We start from the raw sequence: 12689 nt of genomic DNA, 5'->3' as shown, positions 1-12689 counted from the left end.
GATCCCGGCACCGCCCCCTGGAGGCTGCAAGTGGACTCTCAGGGCCCTTTTGCTCCCTGGAGGTAGCAGGTGCCATCCACCACCACTCACTCAGGAGGGCAGCTGAGCACCCAGACTCAGCCTCTCCTAGCGTCCTCCCTCCCTGGACTCCCACACACCTGGGACAGAGCCTTAGCATGTTCCTGACGGCAGTAAATCCACAGTCACTCTCTACACCAGGCTGGAAGATCGAGACCAAGTATTCGACCAGAGTGCTCACGGGAAACTGGGTGGAAGAGAGGAGGAAGGTAAGGGGGCAGGGGGCTGGGCAGAGGGCTCCCGGGGGACTGACGGGGAGTCAAGTTCATCACTACTTTGAAATAGAGGGCAGCAGGTGGCTGCATCTTAAGAACCCAGCGTTGGGGTCTTTGTGCTCTAGCTAAGGGGGCTACATAAAGCAACCCTCAGGGTCCCCACGGCAGCTTGAACATACCGTGCAGGGGTGTGGCTGGGGCTGTGTCCGTCAGCCCACTCTCCATGGAGTGTTCCTAGGCGACTGGATCTCTTTGGTCCCCGGTTCCTTTGCGCCTTGATGTGAAGAACGTCTGCTCCTCCTGCTCTGGCTCCTTCCACAAAGCGGCACCTGTGAGGCAGGCTTGGCGCTCTCTTCACTGATGTCCAGGGCTGTGCTACTGCTGCCTGGCACCTGTTACATCATCTCACCTGCGTGTGCATTTCAATGTTTCCTTTCAAAATGGAACAAATAGGCTTTGTGCTTTTTTTTTCACTAAGGAATTTTTACTAAAGCAAGAATTTTATAATTCAAATTACATTTCCTTGCTTGCTTATCAAGTCTGCTCCTTTAAACAGAGCTGACTTTCCGAGCTATTGCACAGCAAAGAAATGGCAGAATTATCCTTTGTGCTTTCAAAAGCACTGGGAACTATTTTGCCTGACTTGGCCTATTTGAAATTGGGTGTCTTCATTTGTGGCCAGCAAGCCACTTCAAGTTTCTCAGAGACATCTAGACACCCTCACCTCTTCTCGGGAAATGGGCAAGAAGAGGGTAAAAGAGAATCGGTGTGGGGAAGGGGGAGGAAGGGTGACAGTGACCTCTGGGAGGCGTGAAAGCCGTTTCACAGAGGATGTGAGCACTCACCACCCCTCGGACCGGGCATGGCCTGGGCCACCATCAGCTCCAGTTGTGCTTGGCTTTGTTTGGGGAGCAGGTGTGTGTGAGTGATGTTCTGAGGATAGGCTAGACTGACCAGGCAGTGCCCAGACTCGGGGATGGTGTGGGCTTCTCTCACACCCAGAGCAGATGGCATCAAGACAGCAGAATTGGAGGGAGGTGAATAGGTGGTGGGCTAAGACGTCTGAGTCTTCGTTCTCCCCGGAGACATTTAAACACTGGCCAAAATGCATGTGGGCTCTGGAAGACAGTCTAAGTCCACGGTGGCTGATCAAATGCCCCACTCAACCGGAAGCGGTTTTCAGTGCTAGGAATTCCCACAGCATTTTAACTTGCCCCCCCTCCCTGCCAGCACAGCACAGTGCAGGTGCTCTGGGGGAAGTGGCTACCCTGGTTCCCAGGTCCCCGCTTCAAGCCTGGAGGGTGTAGAAGAGCATCCGAACCTGTCTGGGGCTGCCGAGGGACTGGTCTTGGTTTCACCTAACTTGCAGTTCAGAAGGGGAAGAGGGGGATAGTTCAGACCCCAGGTGGGGACAACTGTGGAAAGCAGAGGCAGACGTAAACCGCTGGAGCTGACAGGGGACTGCAGGCTGCGATGAGATCACAGGTGGAAGAGTTCAACAGGACAGCAGAAACGCCAAGAAGGAGGGGTGCGACTCTTGGGGAAATTATGACCTTGAAAAGTAGCCACGTATGTGAGGGAGTCAGAAAAGGCACACACAGGTCCAGGCAAGCTGTACACACAGAGGGGGCCTGTGAACACCTTCAACTTCATACTGGGCTGACCCCAAGACTCAGAACGTGACCTAATAGTTCGAGAAACTCCTCCCTCTCACGGAGGCAATCTGCAGACCATGGGAGTCTGTTTCCTCAAATGCCCCATTTCAACAGATCGCCAGGCTTATACAGAGGTGGGAAAGCAGAGTCCATCCAAAGGCAGAAAATAAAGTACCAGAAACTCTCCATGAAGTACTTAAATATGCACAAAGAGCCTACAGGAGAACCCAAAGAACTACATGAAACTGAGAGGACAGCATACGAATAAAATGAGAATATGAGAAATGATTGAAATTACAAAAAGGGACCAAGCTGGAATGTTGGAGGTAGAAAATACATTAAGTGAATTGGAAAGCTGAATGGAGGGGGTCAATGGCAGAATCAGGCAGTCCCCGAGAACAAAGCCCAAGGGACTTCTGGGACAGCACCCAGCCGATCAGTGTGTTCACTAAGGGAACTGCAGAGGAGAAGAAAGAGAAAGATGCACAGAGATTATTTGAAAGCATAATGGTCAGGGGCCAGCACTGTGGCGCAGCGGGTTAACATCCTGGCCTGAAGCAACCGGCATCCCATATGGGCGCCGGTTCTAGTCCCAGCTGCTCCTCTTCCGATCCAGCTCCCTGCTATGGCCTGGGAAAGCAGTACAAGATGGCCCAAGTCCTTGGGCCCCTGCACCTGTGTGGGAGACCCAGAAGAAGCTCCTGGTTCCTGGCTTTGGATTGGCGCAGCTCTGACCATTGCAGCCATCTAGGGAGTAAAGCAGTGAATGGAAGACACCTCTCTCTCTCTCTCTCTCTCTCTTTCTCTCTCCCTCTCTCTGTAACTCTTTCTTTCAAATAAACAAAATAAATCTTTAAAAAAGCATAATGGTCAAAAAATCCCCCCGAATGTGAGAAAATACATGGATCTGCAAACCCAAGAAGCCCAATGACCTCCTAGCAGGGTAACTCGCAAGAGACCCACGTTGACGTACATTATAATCAAATCGAAAGCCAGAGACAAAAGAGAGTATTTTTTAAAGCTTTATTTTGTTTATTTAAAAGGCAGAGTTTTAGAGAGAGTGCGAGACCCAGAGAGAAATAGATTTTTCCATCTGCCGGCACACTACCCACATGACTACACGGCCCAGGGCTGGGCCAGGCTAAAGCCTGGAGCCAGGAATTCTATCCAAGTCTCCCACGTGGGTGCAAGGGCCCAAGCACTTGGGCCATCTTCTACTGCTTTCCCAGGCCATAGCAGAGAGCTGGATCAGAAGTGGAGCAGCCAGGACTTGAACTGGCACCCATGTGGGATGCCGGCACTGCAGGCAGTGGCCTTACCTGCTACGCCACAGCGCTGGGACCTTCACTCTTTATTTGCTACAGAATTTAGAAAACAAATGCATACAAGGTTCTATATCTGTATACATGTGTACCTGGTATATAAAGATGTAGTTTCTGACACTTTAAGAACATGAAGTGGGGGAGGCAGAGCTATAAAGGAGTGGAATTTTGTATGCAACTTACGTTGGTATCAGGATTTATTTTTAAAGTGCTTACAGGGATACAATGACCTCTCCGGGGCAGGTGTTGTGACACAGCGGGTTACACCACCACTTGGGACGTGACCTCCCCCATCAGAAGGCTGGGATCAGATCCAGGCTCCTCCCCTTCTGCTCCAGCCAGAACAACTAGGAAAGAAACAGGCAAGCATCCCACTGGAGAGGAAGAATGTCATGATTTTGATACGTAGAAAACCCTAAAAATCAAGATCTCTCTTTTCCTCCCTCTCTCTCTTTCTCTCTCTCATAGACACACAGAAACTGTTAGAAATAATAAATAAAGGGGCTGGTGCTGTGGCACAGCGGGTTAACATCCTGGCCTGAAGTGCTGGCATCCCATATGGGCGCCGGTTCAAGTCCCGGCTATTCCACTTCTGATCCAGCTCTCTGCTATGGCCTGGGAAGGCAGTACAAGATGGCCCAAGTGCTTGGGCCCCTGCACCCACGTGGGAGACCTGGAAGAAGCACCTGGCTCCTGGCTTCGGATCAGTGCAGCTCCGGCTTTTGTGGCCATCTGGGGAGTGAACCAGCAGATGGAAGGTTTCTCTCTTTCTCCCCCCCACCCCCTTTCTCAGCCTCTACCTCTCTGTAACTCTGTCTTTCAAATAAATATTAAATTTTTAAAGCAAAGCAAAACAAATCCAGTTCATCACAAAACAGTGGGAAAGAGCAGGAGACTTCAGCGCAGACTTCACCGAAGAGACGAAGCCTTCCACCCTGGAAGCTGCAGACACTGACGAGAACACCGAGGACGACAAATAGACGGAGTGACGCCTGGACACCCCGTGCTCACCGTGGGAGAACTCAGTGGCTGATACCTCAGCACCATGCAAAAGTATCTGCGAATTCAATGCAATACCTACAAAACCCTATTAACTTACTTGTAGAAATGGAGAAATTCTATCCTAAAATTCAGGTGACCCCGAAACCGCCAAAGCAATCTTGAAAAAGAACAAAGTTGGGCCGGCACCGCGGCTCAAAAGGCTAATCCTCCGCCTGTGGCGCCGGCACACCGGGTTCTAGTCCCGGTCGGGGCGCCGGATTCTGTCCCGGTTGCCCCTCTTCCAGGCCAGCTCTCTGCTGTGGCCCGGGAGTGCAGTGGAGGATGGCCCAAGTGCTTGGGCCCTGCACCCCATGGGAGACCAGGATAAGTGCCTGGCTCCTGCCTTCGGATCAGTGCGGTGCGCTGGCCACAGCGGCCATTGGAGGGTGAACCAATGGTAAAGGAAGACCTTTCTCTCTGTCTCTCTGTCTCTCACTGTCCACTCTGCCTGTCAAAAAAAAAAAAAAAAAAAAAAAAAAAAAAAAAAAGAAAGAAAGAAAAGAAAAAGAACAAAGTTGGAGAATTCACATTTCCCGACTTAAAAACATTACAAATCTACAGCAATCAAGACACTGGGATATTGACAGAAAGTCAGATTCATAGACAAATGGAACCAGAGAGAGAGCTTAGAAAAAACTGGTAACACACAGAGTTTCAACAAGGGTGCCATGCTACTCCATGGGAACGACGGGTCCCCAGCAGGCAGTGTCGGGAGCTGGATTCCACACACAGCATGTGCAACTGGACACCTGCCTAACAAGTGGGTCACAGACCTAGACGTAAGAGCTAGAACTACACAATTCTTAGAGGAAAACCTAGGGGAACGCCTTCACGATGTTAGCGTTGGCAATGATTTCTTGGCTATGACACTAAAAGTAAAAACAACAAAAGAAGAAACAGATAAACTGGACTTCATTCGAAATAGAAGTAAGGAGGCTGGTGTTGGGATGTGGTTGGTTAAGCCACCATCTGCTATGCTGGCATCCCACATCGGAGCGCTGGTTCGAGTCCCAGGTGCTCCACTTCAGATTCGGCTCCCTGCTAGTGTGCCAGAGAAGGCAGTGGAAGGTGGCCCAAGTATTTTGGCCCATGCCATCTGTGTGGGCTCCTGCCTTCAGCCTGGCCCAGACCTACCTGTTGTGGTCATTTGGAGAGAGAAGCAACAGCAAATGGAAGATTCTCTCTCTCTCTCTCTCTCTCTCTCTCTCTCTCTCTCTCTCCTTTTCTCTCTCTCATTCACTCTACTTTCACATAAAGAAAGAAAGAAAAACTTTCTTGCACCAAAAGACATTATAAAAATGGCAACGATGATATGGGAGGAAATATTTACAACTTTCTGATAAAGGATTAATATCCAGAATATATAAAAATACTTCCACAACTTAACAACAAATATCCATGCCAGCTGATTTTAAAATGGGCAATGGACTTGAGTAGACCTTTCTCCAGTGAAGAGCTGCAAATGTCTAAGAAATGGTCACATGAACAAATGTCCAACACCATTAATCACTAGGGAAACGCAAGTCAAACCACACGGAGATGCCACCTCCACCCTTAGCAAATCAGGAGTGTTGACAAAGACCAGGAAAAGGAACTCTCATGTGTTGCTGATGGGAATACAAAACAGTGCAGCCATGTGGGTAGCAATACGGCAGTTATTAAAAATATAGACACAGAACTCCCATACAATCCAGCAATGCCACTTCCAGGTGCAGACCTCAGCGAATTGAAAACAGGGACTCAAAAAAACTCACTCATAGCAAAGTCATCCACAGGACCTGGCAAGGGTGTGTACCAGCGATGGTTGTTAAATAAAATGCCACACACACACACACACACACACAGGAATATTATGCAGCCCTGAAGAGGAAGGAAGTTATGGCGATTGCTACAATGTGGCTGAGTCTCAAACACACTGAGTAAAATGAGTCAGACACAAAAAGGCAAATATTACGTGACTGCATTTGTGAGATACTAGCAATAGACACATTCACAGACGGAGAGTCGTCAGTGGGAGAGGCGCGATGGCTCGGGGAAGCGGGAGGGTGGAGACTGTTTAGTGAGCACACAGGTTCGGTTTTGGGAGACAAGTTCGGAGGCAGATGGCGGTGACGGCTATGCAGAGATGTGAAAGTGCTTAGTGCCCCAGAACCTCCACGGTAAGCTGTACGGCGTGCATACTTGACCACGTTATGTCTTAAGAGAACCAATCAGAAGCGTAATCTAATGGAAACAGAGAATGAGCAACACAGAGGCAAAAGAGAGGGAGGCGGTGAGTGGCAGAGAGGAGCCAGGCGTGAGGAAGGCAGCAGGTGGGAGCCGGGAGAAGGGGGCAGGGGAGCCGAGGGTGCCTCCCCGAGGGTGTGGACAGGGAGCTCTGGCTTCACCCTCAACCCGTCTGCCAGGGGCTCCGTGGGGGGAGGGTCCCGGAGAGACCTCGGGGGTCTTCCTCGATGTTTGGTCTCCCTCAGTTCACCAGAGCCACCGAGAAGACACCGCAGAGCCTTTACAGAGCAGAGTACGTCCCCGTCCCGGACCACAGACCGGACCTCATCTCCAGGTGGTACGGGAAGAGGAAAGTCGAGGTGAGGGCGAGCAGGGGTCCCGCACTGCGGCCTGGGGCCCTCCCGAAGCTCGGGTCCACCCACGGCTCCTCGAAGGCTGGAATCCTCCCGGGATCTCACAGATCCCTCCCGGTGTAGGTGCTGCCGACTGCAGTAGCCCGTAGTTCCCCGTGAGGGTAGACCACGTGTCTGACCCACACTGGCCACAGCCCCGCCCCCACCAACCCGTACCCCAGCTCCTGGGTCACACGCTTCCCACAGAGTACGGCCACGGAAGCTGGGAGCCACAAAAGGTTGGGGCTGAGGTCCCAGAGCCGGGGCAGTAATCCCGTCATTGTCCACTGTGCTCCTGCCTCTCACCCACGCCCACGCCTCATGCCTGGGGTGCCCGTCTACACATCGTGCTGTGTCCCAAACACATGGAGCAGGAAGCAGGGTGCTGCCCCACACCCACGGGGGGACAGGTGTGTCCAGCGATGAGCAGCTTTGTGGCAAGGGACCCGCAAGGTCACTGCTGGCCAAGTCAGACCTCAGGTGCCCTCCGTCTGTTGCTCCTCTGTGTGCGGGAACAGCAGCAGGCTCTGAGCGCTGTGCTGGCCACACGCACCCCGACCCCCTCCTCCACCTGTCTCCCACACAGCAGCTCCTGCCAGGGCCGGGCCAGGGCCAGGACAGCCAGACCACCCCCAGCCCAGAGCCTGCAGACGGCTTTTCTGTGGTCCCAGCCTGCTCTCGCCTACTCCCCTTTCCCTTGGCAAGCTCAGTAAAGGCCTGGGCCCTCGGTGCTGGTCCTCCCGCCCCCCACCCTTGGGTGGCCCTGCCTGGCCTGGCTGCCCTACCAGGGCATTTGTCCCCTTACCTGTCCCCTTACCTGTCCCCTTATGTATCTGAATACAACATCCCAGGTACACAATCAGTCCACTCAGCAGGGCCACGCTGGGAGCCACGAGAAAGCACCAGAGAATTCGTCCTGCCCCTCCCCCCGACCCTGTGCCCCATCCTGGCCCCCAGGCCCATGTGGATGGGAAACCTGGCCGCGGGGAGAGACCACGGGGCGCCTGTTGATGCAGATCTTGGGGCTGGTCCCCCATGCGCCCTCTGGAGTTGTGGTCTGACTGATTTATGTCACCAGAAATCCTGGGCGCAGCCGGGGTCCGTGGGCGTCAGGAGACCCAGACCTCCCGTCGGCTCCAGACAAGAGGGCAGGCGAGGCCCCCAGCCCCGTCCTGCCCGTAAATCAGCCCAGGCCCCCAGCGCTCCCTTCCAGGCTGAGAGGATTTTCTTAGGAAAACCGTCAATTCAGGCGAGGGCCCCAGAGCCAGGGGTGGTGGCTGCTTTTCTCCCCATAAATAACTCCGCCCCAAAGACACGCTGCCCTGGGCTCCAGCTGGGGGAGCCGTAAATCCTTCGCCAAGGCAGGCGATTTACGGCCAGGCGCCCGGTCTTCCCACAGGAACCGGTGGCTGCCACCTTCCCACCAGCCCTGCAAATCGGCCCTGGGCTGGGTGAGATGTGAGGCCACTCCCAGGCTGGGATTCCAGATCTCGGGGATGCAAAGCGGGGCGCCTCCGACTCCTACCGTCCCACCGGGCAGCCCGACCACCACGGCTCATTGTGGGCGGAGGGACCATGGAGTTGTCCAGGGCTGGCGGTGGCACCCACAGAGAACTTCCTGGAACCAGGGTCGTGTCTCCCACCCCAGGGCTGTATCTCCCACCCCAGGGCTCACCGCCAGCCCCGGGAGGCCACTTCTCCAGACCCAGCGCCCACCCGAGGGCTGCCTTGCTGTGGCTGGTGACACGTCCCCGTGTCTGTCCTCCCAGGGGCTCCCGTACAAGCACCTGATCACCCACCACCAGGAGCCCTGGCACCGCTGCCTGATCAGCACCTATGACGACCACTACAACCGGCACAACTACAACCCCGGCTTGCCGCCGCTGCGCACCTGGAGCGCGCAGAAACTGCTGTGGCTGCCGGAGAAGGCCGACTTCCCGCTTCTCGGTACTTCTGGCTCCGTGAAGGGCGCCCGGACGCCCAGGGCTGAGGCGTGGCCGCTCCGCAGAGCCACCCGCACGGGGTCCTGCTCCAGCAGGGCAGGGGGATGAGCTTGGAGGGAAAGGAGCCCTGGTCCCACCTCCCCCTGCCCGCCTATCCCCTTCCCTTGGCAGAGGGCTGTGTAGAGACGCCGGAACCTGCGCAGGGAAGTGGCGCATTTACCTGGAGTGCAGGTGACTGGGACAGCTCTGCACTCTCCCTGTAGAACGGTGATGGGTTACTTCCTGGGCGCTGTGCCCGGCGGTAGGGCCTGGTGACAAGCGCCTGGGAATATCTGCTACCGGGAGCAGATAAGACCCCATTCATGAATAAGATAAGTCAAGGTCTGGGACGTAAGCGGATTTCAGGCACGGAGACGTGCTGTGAGAAGAGCATGGTGAATGGTGAGCCAGTGAGTGGAGGTCTGAGACCCTCCTCTGGTCCGCAAGGCCTCCTGGGGATGAAGAGGGACGGTCATTCTGGAGGCCGGAGTCGGCCTGAGCAGGAGGGAGCCGTGCAGGCCTCTAGGGGGAGAGCATCCTGGGGGGAGGGAGCGGTACGTGGACGAGTTGTAAGGAAGTGTGGAACAGGACTAGGGAGGGCCTCATCGGGCACCGCGAGGGGCGTGGACACCTCCTGCCCCGCCCCAAGTCACGAGAGCCGGAGGGGGCTTGTGTAGCAGACTTCACTCACTCACGCCCCGACTGGGACTCGGAGCATCGCCGGCTCTTTGTGGTTCTGCCTCTCCCTGCTAAGGGACCTCGGTCAGAGCCCGAGCATCCCTCCCTCCACACTGGTGCAGGGGTTTTCAGAAATTTTTAAGATGATTTGTTTATTTGAAATGCAGAGTGACAAAGACCAAGAGGGAGAGACAGAGAAAGAACTTGCGATAGCTGGGACAGGGCCAGGCTGCAGTCAGGAGCGTGGAACTCCATCTGGGTCTCCTACGTGGGTGCAGGGGCCCAAGCACTGGGGCCACCTCGCGCTGCTTTCCCAGGAGCACTAGCAGGGAGTGGATTGGGAGTGGAGCAGCCGGGACTCTGATATGGGATGCTGACGTCACAAGTGGTGGCTTAAGCCACTGCCGCACAAGGCAGCTGCCTCCTCCTCATTTTAATTTTCGTATTTACTTATTTTCATTTGTATTTGAAAGGCGGGGTGGGGGGGTGGGGGACTCGTCCATCTGTTGGTTCATTCCCCAAATGACCGAACGTCTGGGGCTGGGCCAGGACAAAGCCAGGAGCCTGGAATTTGGCCTGGGTCTCCCATGCAGGTGGCAGGGACCCAAGTACTTGAGCCATCATCTTCCGGCCAGGGTGTGCATTAGCAGGAAGCTGGATCGGGAGTGGAGTAGCCAGGACTCAACCAGCCACTCTAGCAAGGGATACAGGTGTCCCATGTGGTGACGTAACTATTGTGCCAACAAACGCCTGCCCCTGCCTGGGTTTCTTGGTGTCCCTGGCACAGCCCACACTGCCCCCTCTCTGCTAGGGTGGGACGTTTACCCAGGGCCCGCAGGGCTACCCCCATGCGGCGGGACTCACGTCCCCAGGGTCTCTGTCCTGAGCACTCTCGCACTGGGTTGTGACACTCTCCTGCAAAGCCGTGGCTTCATGCTGGTGCCCTGCCTTCCGCGGTCCCTCCCACAGCAGCCTTGGCAAACCAGGGCCCCTGGCGCCATCTGCGCGGCCAGCGGGGGCAGGACTCACCGAAGCCCTGCTCACACAGACCCCCCTTCTCTTGCAGCACCTCCCACCAACTACGGCCTCTATGAGCGGCTGAGGCAGAGCTGGCTGGCGTCCAAGGCCGGCCCGAGAGAGAGCGTTTACACCTCGTCCTACCCCAGGCCGCCGCTGTGCCCCATGTCCAGGCGGGAGCACGCCATCCCTGTCCCCCCTCCACACCTGCACCCCATCCCGCACTTCTGAGAAGTGTCGCCCCGCCAGCGGCCCAGCCAGGGCCTAGCGGGGACCTGCAGATGGCCGACGGCTGCAGACCTGGCTCAGCCCCCAGGCTGCGCCCTGAGACCCGGGCTTCCTTTTCCACCCTGCAATTAAAGCTCTTGACTCTACTGCAGGGCCACATGGTGCAGAAGACGGACAGGTCCTTAAGTCCCACCCCCTCATTCCGCAGGAGGGGAAACTGAGGCCCACAGGGGTCCTGTGGCTCCTGCCTGTGCCCAGTGGGAGACATGGATCCGCCTTGGAGGCCCATCTTGGAAACTCCTCGGGGTCTGGGGCACGTGTGGTTGGGAGGGGGGCGGCGGCCACTGCAGGTGCCAGGTGGGGAAGACACACCCTGAGCCCTCCTAGAGGGTCGCCCTTCACCCCACCTCTGAGCTGTCAGGTGTTTTAAGGGGGTGGTGGCGGGCACTTCCGGTGGGTGGGTGGGGAATGGGGGTGGCTCTTCTGACAGAGGAACGGGTGCTGTTCTCGCCCACCCACGTGCGGGTCAGACTTGGGCTGAGAACGACCCAGCCCTAATCCATACTCTCTGACTTTCAGGATTTAGCAGTTACAGCCCAGTCTCTCCCATGGCCTCTGTTGTCGTATGCCCCCACCCCAGCTGTTTGCACGGTGCCTGGTATACAGCTGGTGCTGTATACTGGCTCCTTGGGGGCACTGGCTGAGCGGGACCCTCGCTCTACCCCACTCACTGAGTCCTACTTTTTTTTTTTTTAAGATTTATTTCATTTATTCGAAAGGCAAAGTGACACAGAGACAGAGATGGGAGAGATCTATCATCCACTGGCTCACTCCCCAAATGGTCCCAACGGCAGAGCTGGGCCAGGCTGAAGCCAGGAGCCAAGAACTCCACCCAAGTCTCCCATGTGGGTGGCAGGGGCCCATATACTGGGGCCATTTTCCACTGCATTAGCAGGAGCATTAGCAGGGAGCCAGATCAGAAGTGGAGCAGCCGGGACTTGAACCAGTGCCCCAAAGCAGTGATGATGTCACAAGTGATGGCTTAACCCACTGTGCCATAGCACCGGCCCCCGTGTCCTAGCCTTGTTCCAGCCCCATAGACCCCTGCTCCGAGGTGGACCTCCGTGTCCCGGCCCCAGCCCGTCCGTGGCCCCAGGAGTCCCCCTCACTCTTCCCGGAGCTCAGTCTCCCGCTCTGGACTCCGAGCAAAGTGACCTGGGTTCCTTGTAGCTGCCTCACAGGCGAAAGCCCCTCTGTGCACCTGGGAACCGAGCCCGTCTGTCCCAGGGGCATCCACGCAGCTCTGTGGCTCTGCCACCCAAAACAAATATTAAAGTACTGGATAGATCGGTTCTCCTAGAAACCCGTTCCTTACATTTCTAGCATGGTTATCACATTTTAGCAAATGACTGCACCCCGCTCCCCTAGCAGAGAGAAAAGAAAAAACATCAGGTTTAGAAGCGGGTGCAAGCTGGGCACTGAGCGTGCGCTAAGGGCCTGCATCTGGGCTCCGTGATTCCAGGCCGGTGCCCCTGGGGGAGGATCCTTCCTTCCTGCTTCACAGAGGAGGAACCAGACTGGCCCCAGGCCGCGGAGCTACGGAGGCCCAGAGCTGCAATTCGAACCCAGGCAGCGTGGTCCTCCAACGGCGTGCTTAGCCCTTCCCTGTGCAAAGCTGCTCCTCCCCAAAATGCCAGCAGGAGCGCCCCGCCCTCGGTCATGGGCGTGCGTGTGAGGCGGTGTTGCCGGCGAATCATGTGACTCAAAGGCGGGCAGCCAGGTGTTCGGCAGCGCACCTGCCGGCTCCGGGCTCCTCCCTCTGTCTGGCTGAGGGCCGTCTTCCCTCCTGATGATA

General features: G+C 56.0%; 1 protein-coding gene across 1 annotated transcript; it reads left to right on the top strand.

The window, feature by feature from the left end:
- CFAP107 (cilia and flagella associated protein 107) lies at nt 1-11004 on the top strand. The gene is made up of 4 exons (XM_002721510.4): nt 1-287; nt 6783-6896; nt 8699-8876; nt 10656-11004. The coding sequence occupies exons 1-4, from the start codon at nt 177-179 to the stop codon at nt 10835-10837; spliced, it is 585 nt and encodes a 194-aa protein (XP_002721556.1). The 5' UTR covers nt 1-176; the 3' UTR covers nt 10838-11004.
- The last annotated feature ends 1685 nt before the right edge of the window (nt 11005-12689 follow it).

Source organism: Oryctolagus cuniculus, chromosome 7, assembly GCF_964237555.1.
Source record: "Oryctolagus cuniculus chromosome 7, mOryCun1.1, whole genome shotgun sequence".
Taxonomy (NCBI): Eukaryota; Metazoa; Chordata; class Mammalia; order Lagomorpha; family Leporidae; genus Oryctolagus; species Oryctolagus cuniculus.
This window is presented reverse-complemented; position numbering and strand designations above follow the sequence as displayed.